We start from the raw sequence: 17,438 nt of genomic DNA, 5'->3' as shown, positions 1-17,438 counted from the left end.
TCTACTGACTGCCTATATATAACTATCACCTCTTTATGTAACAACCTTAATAGCTGTAGAGGATGTCTTGGGATTAATGTTATAGGCTTAAAATATGTATTTTAAGCATATGTAGCCAATACATTTTTCCTAGAGATTTAACCTTGTTTTAATACAAAAGTTGTTTAAAGGGTTAGTTCACCCAAAAATGAAAATTCTTTCATTAATTACTCACCTTCATGTCCTTCCAGACCCGTAAGACCTTCGCTCATCTTCGGAACACAAATGAAGATCTTTTGTGTCCATAGATGTACAAACCCGATTCCAAAAAAGTTGGGACACTGTACAAATTGTGAATAAAAACAGAATGCAATGATTTGGGACTTTCAAATTCCAATATTTTATTCAGAATACAACATAGATGACATATCAAATGTTTAAACCGAGAAAATGTATCATTTTAACCCTAAAACTGGCAACGTATCCTGTGGGATACAAATATTTGAGAGGCTGTGGAGCGGCCTCATTTTTTGGTTTCATGTTGAAAGGGTGTTTGTTGTGAATATTTAGATATATTGACTTTGTTCATACATTTTTTGTTTACTTTACAGACAGTATTTAAAAACAGCATGACCCCCTGTAGTGGGAAATCTACTCACCTTCTGATAAAAGTTTACATATTTCACATATTTACAATATTTGGAGGGGACTTACATGTTTAAAAAGTTGTTGTTGAGCATTAGCTTATTACGTTTATGTTGAAATTTTATGAATTTAATACATTTTTCATAATCTGCCTGTAAATGTTTGTATCCCACAGGATACGTTGCCAGTTTAGGGGTATAAATCAGCTTAAAACAGAATGCTTGTTTGGCAATGCGCACTCATGCAACCCCATACCATCAGAGATGCAGGCCTCTGAACTGAGCGCTGATAACAACTTGGGCTGTCCTTGTCCTCTTTAGTCCGGATGACATGGCGTCCCAGTTTTCCAAAAAGAACTTCATTTTGATTTGTTTGACCACAGAACAGTTTTCCACTTTGCCACAGTCCATTTTAAATGAGCCTTGGCCCAGAGAAAACACCTGCGCTTCTGGATCATGTTTAGATATGGCTTCTTTTTTGACCTATAGAGTTTTAGCCGGCAATGGCAAATGTCACGGTGGATTGTGTTCACCGACAATGTTTTCTGGAAGTATTCCTGAGCCTACGTTGTGATTTCCATTACAGTAGCATTCCTGTATGTGATGCAGTGCCGTCTAAGGGCCCGAAGATCGCGGGCATCCAGTATGGTTTTCCGGCCTTGACCCTTACGCACAGAGATTGTTCCAGATTCTCTGAATCTTTGGATGATATTATGCACTGTAGATGATGATAACTTCAAACTCTTTTTCTCTGAGAAACTCTTTTATGATATTGCTCCACTATTTTTCACTGCAGCATTGGGGGAATTGGTGATCCTCTGCCCATCTTGACTTCTGAGAGACACTGCCACTCTGAGAGGATCTTTTTATACCCAATCTTGTTGCCAACTGACCTAATAAGTTGCAAATTGGTCCTCCAGCTGTTCCTTACATGTACATCTAACTTTTCTGGCCTCTTATTGCTACCTGTCCCAACTTTTTTGGAATGTGTAGCTGAAAATGAGCCAGTATTTGGCATGACATTTCAAAATGTCTCACTTTCAGCATTTGATATGTTATCTATATTCTATTGTGAATAAAATATAAGTTTATGAGATTTGTAAAAAATTGCATTCCTTTTTTAATTCACAATTTGTACAGTGTCCCAACTTTTTTGGAATCAGGTTTGTAGATACTCCATAGACAGCTATGCAACAACCACTTTGATGCTTCAAAAAGTTCATAAAGAGATCATAAAACTAATCTATATGAATTGAGCAATTTAGTCCAAATTTTCTTAAGAGACTTGATCACTTTATACGATGAACAGACTGAATTTAGGCTTTTATACACATATAAACATTGATCAGTGAACATAAACAGAAGTTCAACCGAACCTGCTTGAAACAAGAGAACAACCCTCTTGCGGAAGCTCAAACGTCTTGCATAACAATCTGTTCAGCATATAAAGGTGCTGGTCATGTAATTAGAATATCACCAAAAAGTTGATTTATTTCACTAATTCCATTCAAAAAGTGAAACTTGTATATTATATTAATTCATTACACACAGACTGATATATTTCAAATGTTTATTTCTTTTAATTTTGATGATTATAACTGACAACTAAGGAAAATCCCAAATTTAGTATCTCAGAAAATTAGAATATTGTGAAAAGGTTCAATATTGAAGACACCTGGTGCCACACTCTAATCAGCTAATGAACTCAAAACACCTGCAAAGGCCTTTAAATGGTCTCTCGGTCTAGTTCTTTAGGCTACACAATCATGAGGAAGACTGCTGACTTGACAGTTGTCCAAAAGACGACCATTGACACCTTGCACAAGGAGGGCAAGACACAAAAGGTCATTGCAAAAGAGAGCTCTGTGTCCAAGCACATTAATAGAGAGGCGAAGGGAAGGAAAAGATGTGGTAGAAAAAAAGTGTACAAGCAATAGGGATAACTGCACCCTGGAAAGGATTGTGAAACAAAACCCATTCAAAAATGTTTCACAAAGAGTGCACTGCAGCTGGAGTCAGTGCTTCAAGAACCACTACGCACAGACGTACGCAAGACATGGGTTTCAGCTGTCGCATTCCTTGTGTCAAGCCACTCTTGAACAACAGACAGCGTCAGAAGCGTCTCGCCTAGGCTAAAGACAAAAAGGACTGGACTGCTACTGAGTGGTCCAAAGTTATGTTGTCTGATGAAAGTAAATTTAGCATTTCCTTTGGAAATCAGGGTCCCAGAGTCTAGAGGAAGAGAGGAGAGGCACACAATCCACGTTGCTTGAGGTCCAGTGTAAATTTTCCATAGTCAGTGATGGTTTGGGGTGCCATGTCATCTGATGGTGTTGGTCCAATGTGTTTTTTGAGGTCCAAGGTCAACACAGCCGTATACCAGGAAATTTTAGAGCACTTCATGCTTCCTGCTGCTGACCAACTTTATGGAGATGCAGATTTCATTTTCCAACAGGACTTGGCACCTACACACAGTGCCAAAACTACTAGTACCTGGTTTAAGGACCATGGTATCCCTGTTCTTAATTGGACAGCATACTTGCCTGACCTTAACCTCATAGAAAATCTATGGGGTATTGTGAAGAGGAAGATGCGATATGCCAGACCCAACAATGCCGAAGAGCTGAAGGCCACTATCAGAGCAACCTGGGCTCTCATAACACCTGAGCAGTGCTTTCCTTGGGAATTGAACCCATTAACTTGGCATTTCTAGTACCATGGTTTACTGTTTGAGCTACAGGAAGACTCTGCTTCCTTTATTAATAACTCTTAAATTAACTAGTAATTAGTAATTCCTATAATTTAGATCTGTGTTCTATGTACATTGTGTTATGTTCTCATTTGTTAACATATTTAGTCTGCCGTCATTTTCATTGTTACATTATTGATATTATTTACTTCATGGTTAATTTTGAACTAAGTTTTATTATTTGTATAATTAAATGCATGTAATTTGAGTTGCTCTTTACTTTTTTGTAGAATACCACTACTTTTGTTGTTTATTCTGGCTTTGGTGGCCCAGGAATTGCCTCTATATTTGAATTTGTAATTATCATATAAGTTTCAATTTATTAACTGTGCCAAATGTCACTGATATCAAGTGTTAGTTCATTAAAAGTTATTTCTTATATTTCTTTTTATGTTCATGTTATATCACTGGTTGATTTATAAAAAAAAAAAAAAAAAAAAAAAAAAGCTTTTTATAATGTCACAAAAATGTTAAAAAATAATAAACATAAATTACTAGGTATAGGCTATTGCTGTGATACTGATGTGCAGCACTTACCTGTGTGTTGTAACAGTGAAACAATGTACAGTATAGACAGTCTGTTCATCAACTGCAGACTCTATTGACTGTGTTGTCTTTACTATATTTATATATATCTCAAAACCAACCAAAGTGACTAATTATTTATTTATTATATTAATGGATGTCCCCGAATACAAGTTAGCACAAATATAGAAGCGTAAAGCAAGAATTTAACACTAGGCTATATTACATTCCAGCCCCATCATACAGACAACAAGTTGTAGCTAATGGCCCTGCAAGTGATAGCACGCGCTGCCGTGTCACGTGACGAGGATCACAAGATTCTGCTCGTTAACAAGCGCTACAGCAACGCTGTCTCTATAGAAACGAAATGGATCGTAAAGTAGTGTTGAATGAGTAAAATACGACATCCAGTCCTCCTCACGTCGGGAGTGAGCGCTGTACTCGAGCTGTAAGGAAGTTGACAGCCCTGTTTCCTAAACATGAAACTGTTTAACTACTTACTGAAAGATGTCACGCACAAAATCGAATATTATTCAAGGTTTTCGCCCTCACCGATGTCAATCAAGCAATTCCTGGATTTTGGTGAGTAATGAAACACTGGGATACATGCATAGCATTGAGATAAAGAACCGCCAAAAAAATGCAATTTTAATGTAGGATTGTCTCGTGCTGAACTTAAGTTCAGTGATTAATGGCGTCTCATTTTGAAAATATTGTTTTTAATTTCACCACATATTCTGCATGAATCAAAACGTTGACTTTCTATACCGTAACGTTACATATATTAACCTTGAATGTTAAGGTCAAGTGAAAGCTAAAGCTCAGCATTGGCACAGCACTGCCATCAGCTGAATAAAAATAGACTCTCCATTACGTATCACTCATAATATCATGAACCTGGTCCAGTTTTGCAAAGGCTTTATGAATAGATTATACATTAGGTACATTGGAGCTCTTAATTTCAGTATAAATAAATGCAAACACAACTTGTATCTCAAGAGTCCAATGTGTGGTTTTATTATGCATGATGTCAAACATACACTAGTACCAATCAAAAGTTTGGAAAAACAAAAAATAAATAAAACTTATATTACCTAGTAAATTAAAAACGTAATGAATAAAAATATAATATGTTTAAAAAATTTTTTTTTTAAAACGAATGGCTGGATTTTGCAGACAATTCACTACCTAATTCCCAGTTTTCATATTTTATTTTACTGTTTGGGTGACTACATTATTATTTTAAAATGTGGGAAATAGTAATTATAAAGTTTCGGCTGGTATAGTATATATAGAGTTGCATGAAAAAGTATGGGAACCACTTGCAGAATCTGTGAAAATGTGAATAATTTGAACAAAACAAGAGAGAGATCATACAAAATGCATTTTTTATTTAGTACTCTCCTGAGTAAGATATTTTACAGAAAAGATGTTTACATATAGTCCACAACAAGGCAGAAAAATAGCTGAATTTATAAAAATAACTTCGTTCAAAAGTTTGTGAACCACTGATTCTCAATACTGTGTGTGATTACCTGGATGATCTACGACTGTTTTTTTTTTTTGTTTTGTGATGGTTCTACATGAGTCTCTTGTTTGTTCTGAGCAGTTAAACTGAGCTCTGTTCTTCAGAAAAATCCTCCAGCTCCTGCAGATTCTTCAGTTTTCCACCATCTTTTTTGAACCCTTTCCAGCAGTGACTATGATTTTGAGATTGATCTTTTCACACTGAGGACAATTGAGGGACTCAAACACAACTATTAAAAAAGGTTCAAACATTCACTGCTCCAGAAGGAAACACGATGCATTAAGAGTCCGGGGGTGAAAACTTTTTAAATTTAAAATCTCAAAATCATACAGTCACTGCTGGAAAGGGTTCAAATATGCAAAAAATCCTTGAAAACTGAAGAATCTGCAGGACTTGAAGGATTTTTCTGAAGAACATTGGGCAGGTTAACTGCTCAGGATAAACAAGGGACTCATGAACAACCATCACAAAAAACAACAACAACAAAAAAAGATCATCCAGGTAATGACACACAGTATTAAAAAACCAATGGTTCACAAACTTTTGATATCTTTATGTAAAATATCTTACTCATAGTACTAAATAAAAAAAAAATAACATGCATTTTGAATTATCTCTTATTTTGTTAAAATTATTCACATTTTCACAGATTCTGCAAATGGTTCCAATACTTTTTCATGCAACTGTATGTTAATATATTTGAGGTGTCACAATCCTTCTTAGTGCCCTTGATTGGTTGGTTGGTTGGTTGATTGATTGATTATTGTATTTCATGGTCATTGTCTTCTTCTTATTATTTTTATAAAGACTTTGCTTTGTTTTTTAAATCTTTGGCATTAAACAATGGTTGTAATGTTGCTGTAGAAGTGCTCACTCATGCATACAGAGACTCAACAGGCGCATCGTTGTAAAAACAAAGAATATCTTGTTCTTGCTTCTTGTTTAACCAGGCAGGGAAAATGCATGTGAAAAAACCTCCTACATGTTTCTGCGGAAAGAACTGGCAGTAAGGTTGGCCAATACGATGAGAGAAGTCAACCTGTTGCCCGCCAATCTTCGGTGCCAGCCGTCCGTCAAACTGGTGGAGTCCTGGTGAGGAAAGCAGGGCTCAGTGAGGGTCAGGTGTGATAATGAGTGTGAGCTCTGGGTAAACAGTGACTGGGTTTGGTGTAAAGTTTTCAGAGTGAGTGTTCTGAATACATATATGACAATAAATGCATACAAAAAAGCATCCTGTATGTCAGGGATGGGCAACTTCAGTCTATGAGGGCCACTGTCCTGCGGAGTTTAGCTCCATAAGTCCTGGAATACTATACTGCGTACTATATTGCATACTAATTTTTTTTGAAAATTGTTACAGTAGGCATTATTCCACGATTGATTGATTGATTGATTGATTGATAGTATATGCAACATTGTTGTCAAGTGCATGCCATCCAGTGATCATCTTAAAAATGTTTTAATTCCATTTTTGTATAAAAATATGTATTAAATAATGTATTAAAAATAAGATGTTAAAAATGTGTCTCAGACCGGAAAAGAAAAAAATATGGCACACTGTATGATGTTTCAAAGTTGTGAATAAAGCAAAGATTATTGGAATACATTTACAAGAAAATTCAATTCAAAATTCCACTTTTAATTCAGTGTGTCATTTCTTTGTAATTATTTGTTCAATTTACTAGAAATATATTAGTGAAAATAGTTTCAAAGTAAATCATATGCCAATTTGTTTTCAGTGTAGTAGTGCAGTGTGCTCTGTCATATTTTGCTTTATTTTCGTTAATGTAGTCAGTCATCTAGATAATCGGTCTCAAGAGTAACTGATAAAATAGCATGATTAGTGTGCTGCACTCAAAAAAAATTAAGTTTTATTGGCATTGATGGTTCTGTAATGAACTTTTAACATCCATTGATTCTTTCTATTTCACAAGTTTCTTTATAGCTGGAAAGGTTCTTCACACCAGGACAAAAATTGTTCTTTTAAGAACTGTTCACTGAGCAGTGTTTAGGTTTATTGAGCCACATACGCCACCTAGTGGTTATGAGAGGAATGACAGAGTAGCCTTAACTATAAAGTAGGGAAGAGGCAGTGTTATATAATACATGTTTTTTGTGGTATCAGGTACAGCCAGAGCTTTGAAGAGCTGTTAGACTATGAGAAAAGAAGTCCAGAGGATCCCCACACCCTTAATGAGTGAGTCTTCAACCTTTGCAAATGTGCTGTCCTGTTTTTTTGTTTGTTTGTTTGTTTTTTAGCAAACACAATTTTGTCAGGGAAAGTGTAAAATATTTTTTTCTTGCCTAAAGGTATGTGTATGTGTATTTGTACTAAAAATGCAGGTTTAGCTCTATTTATTTTACACCAATTCTGTAATATAATTTAGCATAATAAATCAAACATTTTATGGATGTTTTCACACTTGGCATGTTTGGTTCGATTAAAATGAACTGTGGTGCGAATGTTCTGTTAGTGCAGTTCATTTGAATAAGTGTAAACTTAGCCATCCAAACAAACAGACCGAAAACATCCACTTCCAAATGAACTCTGGTGCAGTTCGACTGAAATACACTCCTGAACAAAATCTTAAGACCAGGGGAAACATTACAAGTATTCGCAATTTGCGCTTTTGGATCATAAACAGGTTGTAAGTACTGCTTTAAAATGCCAAAAGAAGAAACAGGAACAAGAGACAAAAAATAGAGAGTAGGCAATTTATTGAAAACTGCATTTAAACTCAAAAGGCTGTTCATCAGCTGATCAAAAGTTTAAGACCTTAGCCCAAAAAAACCCCACAACAGAACTAAAAGTGTCAAAAAAGGACTCAGTATTGAGTATCCCCACTGTTCTTGTTGATCACTTCAAACATTTGTTTGGGCATGCTTGATGTGACTGTTTCCAGGAAGCTGGTGGGAACGTTGCTCCATGTGGGGAAGATGGCTTCACGAAGGGCATCCATGGTCTGGAACTGACGTTCATTTTGTAAACTTCCCTTGCCATCCATTCCCAAACATTCTCAATGGGATTTAGATCAGGGGAACACACAGGATGGTCCAAAAGAGCTCTAAGAGGAGTCTTTCGTCAGGCAGGCATTGTGAACGGCAGCGTTGTCCTGTTGAAAGACCCAGTCATTACCACACAGACGAGGGCCATCAGTCAAGAAGGATGCCCGCTGCAACATGTCCACATAACCAGCCACCGTTTGATGCCCAGCGCAAACTGAAGCTCCATTTTTCCATTGAAGGAAAAAGCACCCCAGATCATGATGGAGCCTCCTCCACTGTGCCGCATAGAAAACACCTCCAGTGGGAACTCCTTGTCATGCCGGTAGTGTTGGAAGCCACCAGGACCATCCAGGTTATTTTTTTTTCTTGTCAGAAAAAACTTTCTTCCACCTTTCAATGTCCCATGTTTGGTGCTCCCTTGCAAATTCCAAAACAGGCAAGTTTGTGGCATGAGAGGAGACATGGCCTTTGAAGACATTTTTTGTTCTTTAAGCCCTTCTCTCGCAGAAGCTGTCTTATGGTTATTGGGATGCAATCAGCATCAGTAAGGGCCTTAATTTGGGGCGAGGATTGGCCTGTGTCTTCACAGACAGCCCGTTGGATCCTTCAACTCAGTGCAGGTAAAATCTTTTAGGGTCTGCCACTTTACTTTTTTGTCCCGTAACTCTCAGGATCTTATAAGAAATGTAAAATGACCATCTTACTGTGTCCAACCTCATCAGTGATGGCGCATTGCAAGAGCCCTTGCTTGTGCAGCTCAACAATCCTGCCACATTCAAAGACAGAAGACCTTTTTGCCTTTGCCATCAGGAGATCAAGACAGTGTGAAGTCTGAAGGAGAATGACATAAAAGCCCTATTTTTGTGCAGATTTTTACTTTTTAAGGCTATGGTCTTAAACTTTTGATCAGCTGCTGAACAGCCTGTTTGAGTTTATATGCAGTTTTCAATAAATTGCATGCTCTCTATTTTTTGTCTCTTGTTCCTGTTTCTTCTTTTAGCATTTTAAAGCAGTACTTACAACCTGGTTATGATCCAATAGCGCAAAATGCGAATACTTGAAATGTTTCCCCCGGTCTTAAGATTTTGTTCAGGAGTGTATGAATGCAACACTGATCCCAAGACATCTAAATGAACTAAAAACAGGATGTAATGTCCAGTGTTGGGGAAAGTTTTAAAAGTAATGCATTACAATATTGCATTACTTTTTCTCACCTGGGCTGGGCTTGCTTTGGTTTGTTTTTTTAATAAGAAAACCAAAAGTCAAATGAATAAGCCTCAGGCTGAAGGAAATGCAAATACACACCTGTACAGTAGAGGGCGCAGCTCAAACAAACCTTTCAGCTGTGCTGCCATGGGTTGCTGAAGAATAGGATGTAGGAGAGGAAAGTTCAACACACATACTTCAGCAATAAAAATAAAAAATGAAACACAATTGTGATGTTTTGTCCAAAGTCATTTTTGCTTATTAGTATGGATGAATTGGATCATCGAAGATCAACAGCAAAGACATTGATTAATAAATTGAGATTAAATACATAAAGTATATTTGTGATTTAATTAAAAAAAAAGTAATGCGTTACTTTACTAGTTACTTGGGGAAAGATTCTGATTACGTAAATCATGTTACTTGTAATGCATTAACATCCCAGCACTGGTGATGTCACAGGAAGCGACCCTAAAAAGGACAGAATGCTCAAGCATACTTGGTTTTTCTGGCCTATGTTACCCATTACAGTTCATTACATTTGTGTGGAATTCATGTTGCTGTTTTGACTCCTTTACAGCTCTTTGTGAGTTCTCAGCTGGTAAAAATACCATCATATGCAGGGTTGGGGAGTAACGAAATACATGTAACTTAGTTACGTATTTAAAATACAAAATTTGAGTAACTGTATTTCATTACAGTTACATTTTAAATGGGTGGTAATCAAATTACAGTTACATCCACAAAGTATTTTAGATTACCAAAGTAATTATTTCGAATTTTAATGTCATTTATTTCATTTAAACATTAATGTAAACTGTGACAGGAAATTAATGTAAATAGCAGTTGGTAATTCTCTGACTCTGACAGTCTACAAAAGCATACTAAGCTACATTTCTGCTTATAAGGTTCATACCCCTTTCAGAACATGCAAGATTTTAATAATTTTAACAAAGAGGGTTCATAAAAATTGCATGTTATATTTATTTACTACTGTCCTGAGTAAGCTATTTAACATAACAGATGTTTACACTCAACAAATGACTGAATTTATAAAAATTGCCCCATTCCTAAATTTAAATACCCATGAATCCTAACTGTCCTGTCATTACCTGAATGATCCACGACTGTGTTCATGTTTTGCAATAGTAGTTTGTGAGTTTTTATCTCACAATTCTAATTTGTTTTCCTTCCAAATGCGACTTTTTTTTTTTTTTCTCAGAATTGTGAGATTTAAACTCACAATTGGGAGATATAGGCCCGGTTTCACAGACAGGGCTTAGATTAAGCCAGGATTAGCCCTTAGTTCAATTAGGAGATAGCTATTATAAACGTAGCCTAGAAAAAAAAAAAAAAAACATTACTGGTGTGCATCTTGAGACAAAACAATGGAACTGACATATTTTAATATGTTGATACAAGTTGCTTTCAGTTAAAACAGCTCAAACATGCATTTTAGTCTAGGACTTGGGTTAAGCCTTGTCTGTGAAACCGGGGGATTAACTCAAAATTGCAAGTTATAAAGTCAGAATTGCGTGACTATTTTCTGGAAAATTGTGAGTTTACATCTCACAATTCTGACTTATTTTCTCAAAATTCAGAGTTTATATTTCAGAATTCTGACTTTTTTTCTCAATATTGGGAATTTATATCTCACAATTCTGACTTTATAACTCGCAATTGCAACTTTATCTGAGGAAAAAAGTCAGAATTGAGATAAAAACTCGCAATTACCTTTTTTGTGTTACATACTTAATAGTATTCCAAAAGTATTCTAAAATATTTAGATTAAGTTACAGAACGTGGGTAATCTAACAAAATACGTTACAAATTACTTTTTAAAGCATGTATTTTGTAATCTGTAGTGAAATACATTTTAAAAGTAACCTACCCAGTAAGCACACACAACAGCACAACACACAGCATTGTTATAGATGTTTGATAAATTCTGTCACAAAATATATGTCATAAAACCCTTTTTTCCCTGTGGTGAATTCTTGGTGTTAAAAATGTTAAGTTAACCAGGACTAAATGTATCATTTTCTTACCAAACTACAAGTGTGAACACACCCTATGTCTCAATAACTGATGTAGTAAAGAACTTGTTATTGTGGGCTTCAGCTTCTTAGAGATCCTGATTAAGATTCGGAACAGGCACAATGACGTGGTGCCCACCATGGCCCAGGGTGTCATCGAATATAAAGAGAAGTTTGGTTTCGACCCCTTCATCAGCAGCAATGTGCAGTACTTCCTTGACCGCTTCTACACCAATCGCATTTCTTTCCGCATGCTCATCAACCAGCACAGTGGGTGACATCACATTCATGTTGAGTAATTAAATATGACAGAAGAAATGTCCTGATACCGTTTAAAAACTGGGGTCTCAAGCTACTGAAGTATAACAATAAGCAGCTCTTTTATTCTGTTGCAGCTCTTCTGTTTGGCGATGCCACTTGTCTTGCACAACCAAAACACATTGGAAGCATCGACCCAAATTGCAATGTGGCTGAGGTGGTGAGAGGTAAGATAAAAGATACTTAAAATGCACAGATACACAAAATAAACCATTTTGAAGATTCTGATATCTCCTTCCAGATGCATATGAGACAGCAAAGATGCTTTGTGAGCAGTACTACATGACAGCACCTGAACTGAAGATCGGGGAATTCAACTGTGAGAATGTTATCTGTTTCATTGTCTTGATAACATATATCAAAATCATAGTTGCTTTTTAATCTATCTGTGCCTTCTTGTCTTATCTCACTTTATCTGCTAGCCAAAACTCCAAAGAAGCCTATACAGGTGGTCTATGTGCCCTCTCATCTTTTCCACATGCTGTTTGAGCTCTTCAAGGCAAGAGAAATAGACAGTGGGATAATTTGAAAGGAGAAAGAAAACTGGGTAGCCCTTTACAGTAAGGTTCAATTTGTTAACATTAGTCTATGCATTAGGTACAAACAAATTTGACAGCATACAGCTAATTTATAAATATACTATTATTATTAATTTTTGTGTTTAGTCATAAAACTTTTAAAGAAAACAAAAAAAAAATCTAAATGATTTATTCAAGCATTTTGTACTTTCATCAAAAGGAAGACGGATATACCGCTGTCTGTCATGAAACTCTAGATGGTCCTTAACTCAATCTGCTTTCAATCACATTGGCTGCATTCGAAATCACATACTTTCCTACTATATAGCAGGCGAAAAATTGTATGTGATAAAAGAAGTATGTCTGAATTCACAGTACAAAGAGGAGGCAAAAAGTACCTGGATGACCTGCTTCTTCCGGTGAGATACTGAAGTGTGCATACAATGGACACTTTCCCATGAGGCAACTGGAGAGGATTTGTGAATGGCAGTGAAGCGGCGTAACTGACGCTGGTCGGTCACGTGATAATGACAGCATACTACACACACTCATTATATACAGAACATACTTTTTTAGCGGTTGTGAAGTAATTCATCATTCAAAATAAGTACCTACTCAAGAGAATATGCGATTTCGGATGCAGCCATTGTTCTCTGTAGTCAAGTCAAGTCATCTTCATTTATATAGTGCTTTTTATAATACAGATTGTTTCAAAGTAGCTTCACAGTGATGATAGGAAAATTAAAGGGATAGTTCACCCAAAAATGAAAACCATCCCATGATTCACTCACCTCCAAACCACCCCAGGTGCACAAGACCATCCTCCCCCAGACGGACACATCAAAAAATATCCCCAGTCCTCCAAGGTCCACGATGGCTGTGAATGAGGGGGGCCACACCCTGAAGTCAAAAACAATGCATCCATCCACAAAAAAAAGCAATCCACATGACTCCAGGGGAAAAAAAGGCCCTCTGAAGCGAAGCAACGCGCCCTGCAAGAAAAACATCCATATTCAAAACTCCACAAACTCAAATTACTAGCTTCCGGTGGACGACCGCACGCAGAACGCATAAGTCGACCCGACCCAAACGAGTAATCCTCCAATGCGAAGCATGTAGGAGTATTGTAAGCTTAGACGAATCTCGAGGTTCAATCAAATAGGGCTGTGCAACAAATTTAAGCTCCTCTTCTCTTATATCGAAATCCTCCGAAATTTCTCTTTAAAAATTCTCACTTTCGTCATTCTCAACTTTTGTCATTACGTTGTGCATCAGGTCAAAGGATACACTTCCAGAAGCCAGCCATCCGAATCTATAAAGTTCCAAATATGGACATTTCTCCCACAAATGTAGGGCACAGCTGATTGGTTCCTGCTGTATCAGTAGCCAGTGAGCTTGCTGCTTGACTTTCAAATACTTGGTCAGGATTTGCTGTAGCAGATGGCAGTGCACTTCCAGTATTCCTGAAATTCAACATCTAAGACAAGTGAATGTTTTTTTTTTTTTTACTTATCATTGTGCATTATTGCATTTAATTCCTAAAAGAGCAACCATTCACAAGTTTTAAAATAAGTGTCATATTCTACATATTCACCATATTTTGCTCTAGACCTCCAGCTACACCTTCATTATTCATCCAAGGGCAATGTTTCTACGCTGAATGTACACAGTGTCATGCTCTTTCATTCATCTATTGTTCCAAAGGGCTTTCACATATACAAATAAGAGAATAGAGAGTTTTGACAATGACAGTTACCAAATGACACTTAATTATTATACTATGTGTTCAGGTGGATGCTGGGGGTTTCTTTTCTCATCACTTATCAGTCTGCAATGTGATATATAATATGTACAATTTTTGCAGTAAAATATCCAAAAACCACTAGGCTAGTGTTATATATTTTGTCCAGCTGATTACTAACAATATCTCTAATGTTTTCAACTACCTGTAAATCATGAGAAAATTCCCATTCTAAACAGTGACACGGGGCAGTGCAGTCGCCTGTCAATGACGCAGTTACCTTTGTTACCGCCTTTACTGACGTAGAAACCACATGACAACAGTGCCGTGCACAAATGCGGAAGTAGTGTCTAGCGTCCAGCAAACCACTAGCTTGCTTCAAGCAGTTCCTTATTTACTTCTTGCACGTTTTATGGTGGATTGTGTTAATTATTTATGGAACATAATTACTGTTTACCATCTCCCGCTGGTTCTGTCGACAAGGACAGCTCCCGTAAACTCATGACCGGAAAAGCGGAAGCGGCGTCGGCGACTGTGTCGTAATAAAAGTCCCGCTGCTCGTGAGGCGTGTGTTGATCAATCGCTCCAGCTCCTCATTCAGCTCCCGCAACACTCGTTCCTGCTCTGCTTCATACTACAGTAACGTTAATAATCGCATCCACGAACATGAGTTCTTCCAGACTCCAATCCCTATTCTTTTGCACCGTCCGTTGAAATGGAGACCACATGTCCCAAGTTTCCGCTCTAAAACTTGGCGTCATCAAACTACGCCTTTGTTTTGAATAGGCTTCTAGCGACCTCTAGCGGAAAAAATATCACAAATTGTACCTTTAAAGCTCACAGAGTGCACATTCTAATTAGGTAAGTTTTAGCCGTATTGATTATAGGTCATTAGCGTTAAGCCATTTGTACCATTAAAAAAAAAAATAACTTTTAGTGGGACACATGCACTGGTATGTAGGCACATATGCGTACATTAACCTAGATTAATAAATGATGTTAAAGTATTTTTCATTCATTTTATCTAATGCATTAAATAATGTTAACAAAATGAACCTTATAATGATTGTCACGAAAAATTAGCTTATATTTTTAGGTGACGTTTTAAGTGGAATTCAGTAAAGTGTTTCTCAAATTATCACATTTTAGGTGGGCTTTTGTAAGCCATTATTCCTTTTTATTACTATATATCTTTTGGGTAAGTCACTATATTATGTATATGTGCAGAATTCCATGCGGGCAACGGTGGAGCTCTGTGAAAACAACAGTGAGGGGCTTCCTCCAGTGAAAGCAATGGTTACTCTGGGAAAAGAAGACCTCTCCATAAAGGTTAAACACATGCCTATTTTGTAAAACCATTAAAGTTCATGGAGTCTTATAACACGTGCACTTTATTCATTTGATGTTTATGTGTCTGTCTTCCAAGATTAGTGATAAAGGTGGGGGTGTCCCCTTACGAAAGATTGATCGTCTCTTCAATTATATGTATTCCACTGCCCCAACACCACGTCTGGACTCCTCTCAAGCTGCTGTCCCACTGGTAAATAGCCATCACACGGCTTACGTCTGTGTTTGTATGTGTGGTTTTATGCAACCTGTTTATATTGTCTCTGCAGGCTGGTTTTGGCTATGGGCTGCCAATCTCTAGACTCTATGCACGCTACTTTCAGGGAGACTTGAACCTGTACTCTGTTGAAGGGTTCGGGACAGATGCAGTAATTCATCTTAAGGTGTTTCTATCTGTGGGACACTTGGATTACAGTGAGTAATAATATTAGCTTCGACTTGAAACTAGAAATCACCTCTCTCCACTCTTTCCAGGCTCTTTCCAGTGAATCTTTTGAGCGTCTTCCAGTCTTCAATAAGTCGGCATGGCGACATTACCAGACAGGTCCTGAGGCTGATGACTGGAGTAACCCGAGCAGTGACCCACGAGATGCATCCACATATAAAGCCAAGAGATGACTTTATTATACCTGCTGCAGTACTAGTTATGAGCTGCTTACAGCTGCCAAGCTAATACTGAACACTGCCAGATAAGAAAACTTGAGCAAGCCTTTTAATACTTGCTTACTGCCATTTTTAACTGTCTGAAAATATGTAGTTAAGTCGTGACTTAAGACTGCGAATTATTTATTCATATTATACATTTAAGTGTAATCTACAGTCTCCGCGTAGAGTCTCACGGCATCCCGGACACAAATACGATTTAAAACAATTTATAAAAGTTGAATTGCTGTCTGGCCATCTGGGATTTCAGTATGGAGATAAAGGTTAGGATCATGATTTTTGGTAGTATTACAACACACTGTGAGTGTATATTAGCACAGTTTGTTGTTTTCTTTGGCATCTGATTGGACTCGGAAGCGGTGATGTGTGATGTCAGACTTAAAGGGATAGTTCACCCAAAAATGAAAATTCTGTCATCATTTACTCACCCTCATGTTGTTCTAAACCTGTATGAGTTTCTTTCTTCTGTTGAACACAAAAGAAGTTATTTTGAAGAATGTTGGCAACCCCTTGACGGAAGTCATTGACTTCCATTGTATTTTGGCTACCGTCTACTGCCTGTTTACCACATTCTTTAAAATATCTTTATCTATTTTGTGTTTTATTCATACAGGTTTGGAGCAACATATCACTATAAAGTAATTAGTTTATTGACTAGATGCTGCATTAGTGGAGAACAGTATGTTTGTCGTCGAGGCTGACATTAGTAGTAACCTCAAGCGGTTAAAACAATGTGACAAAAAAAAAACACCAACTGTTTAATGTCAAGATTGTTACCATTCATTTGCATTAGTTTATAACTATTTGTTCGCTGTTATGCATTCATTATCCGGCGAAGTTGCATATTTAAACTGTATTCTCATACAGCGACAGATGCTTAACAAATCAGAAATGTAGCCTATTCAATTTCAGTTTTTATCGGCACTGTAACACATATTTTGATTAGATAATCATCAACTTTTTTGTAAAATAGAGCCAAATAATTTGTGAAAGTACACATATAATAGACCCATGCTATGCCTTTGTGTGTAAAGATGGTAATTTTTAAGCATGACTGTTTGGATTTATATGAAATAGTAACATTTTACAATAAGAGTACATTTGTAACATTAAATAAGGTTAATAAAAGTATTGTTCATTTTTAATTTCATAATTTACATTTTAACATTTTAAAGTTG

The 17,438-nt window shown here is 36.8% G+C and overlaps 1 protein-coding gene across 1 annotated transcript; it reads left to right on the top strand.

The window, feature by feature from the left end:
- The first annotated feature begins 4,231 nt into the window (after positions 1–4,231).
- pdk3b (pyruvate dehydrogenase kinase, isozyme 3b) lies at positions 4,232–17,355 on the top strand. The gene is made up of 11 exons (XM_067375919.1): positions 4,232–4,479; positions 6,376–6,517; positions 7,551–7,622; positions 11,759–11,943; positions 12,069–12,158; positions 12,233–12,310; positions 12,414–12,490; positions 15,478–15,579; positions 15,677–15,790; positions 15,867–15,980; positions 16,072–17,355. Exons 1-11 carry the CDS (start codon positions 4,377–4,379, stop codon positions 16,213–16,215), a joined length of 1,221 nt encoding a protein of 406 aa, XP_067232020.1. The 5' UTR covers positions 4,232–4,376; the 3' UTR covers positions 16,216–17,355.
- The last annotated feature ends 83 nt before the right edge of the window (positions 17,356–17,438 follow it).

This window comes from Chanodichthys erythropterus, chromosome 22, assembly GCF_024489055.1.
Source record: "Chanodichthys erythropterus isolate Z2021 chromosome 22, ASM2448905v1, whole genome shotgun sequence".
Lineage (NCBI taxonomy): Eukaryota > Metazoa > Chordata > Actinopteri > Cypriniformes > Xenocyprididae > Chanodichthys > Chanodichthys erythropterus.
This window is presented reverse-complemented; position numbering and strand designations above follow the sequence as displayed.

What these genes read in the sequence shown, in the direction of transcription:
- pdk3b (XM_067375919.1), top strand. Translation starts at nt 4,377, where the DNA reads ATGAAACTGTTTAACTACTTACTGAAAGATGTCACGCACAAAATCGAA. An exon ending in GAAGATCGGGGAATTCAACT is followed by an intron (nt 12,311 to 12,413) that starts GTGAGAATGTTA and finishes TTTATCTGCTAG; the next exon opens with CCAAAACTCCAAAGAAGCCT. An exon ending in CTCAAGCTGCTGTCCCACTG is followed by an intron (nt 15,791 to 15,866) that starts GTAAATAGCCAT and finishes TTGTCTCTGCAG; the next exon opens with GCTGGTTTTGGCTATGGGCT.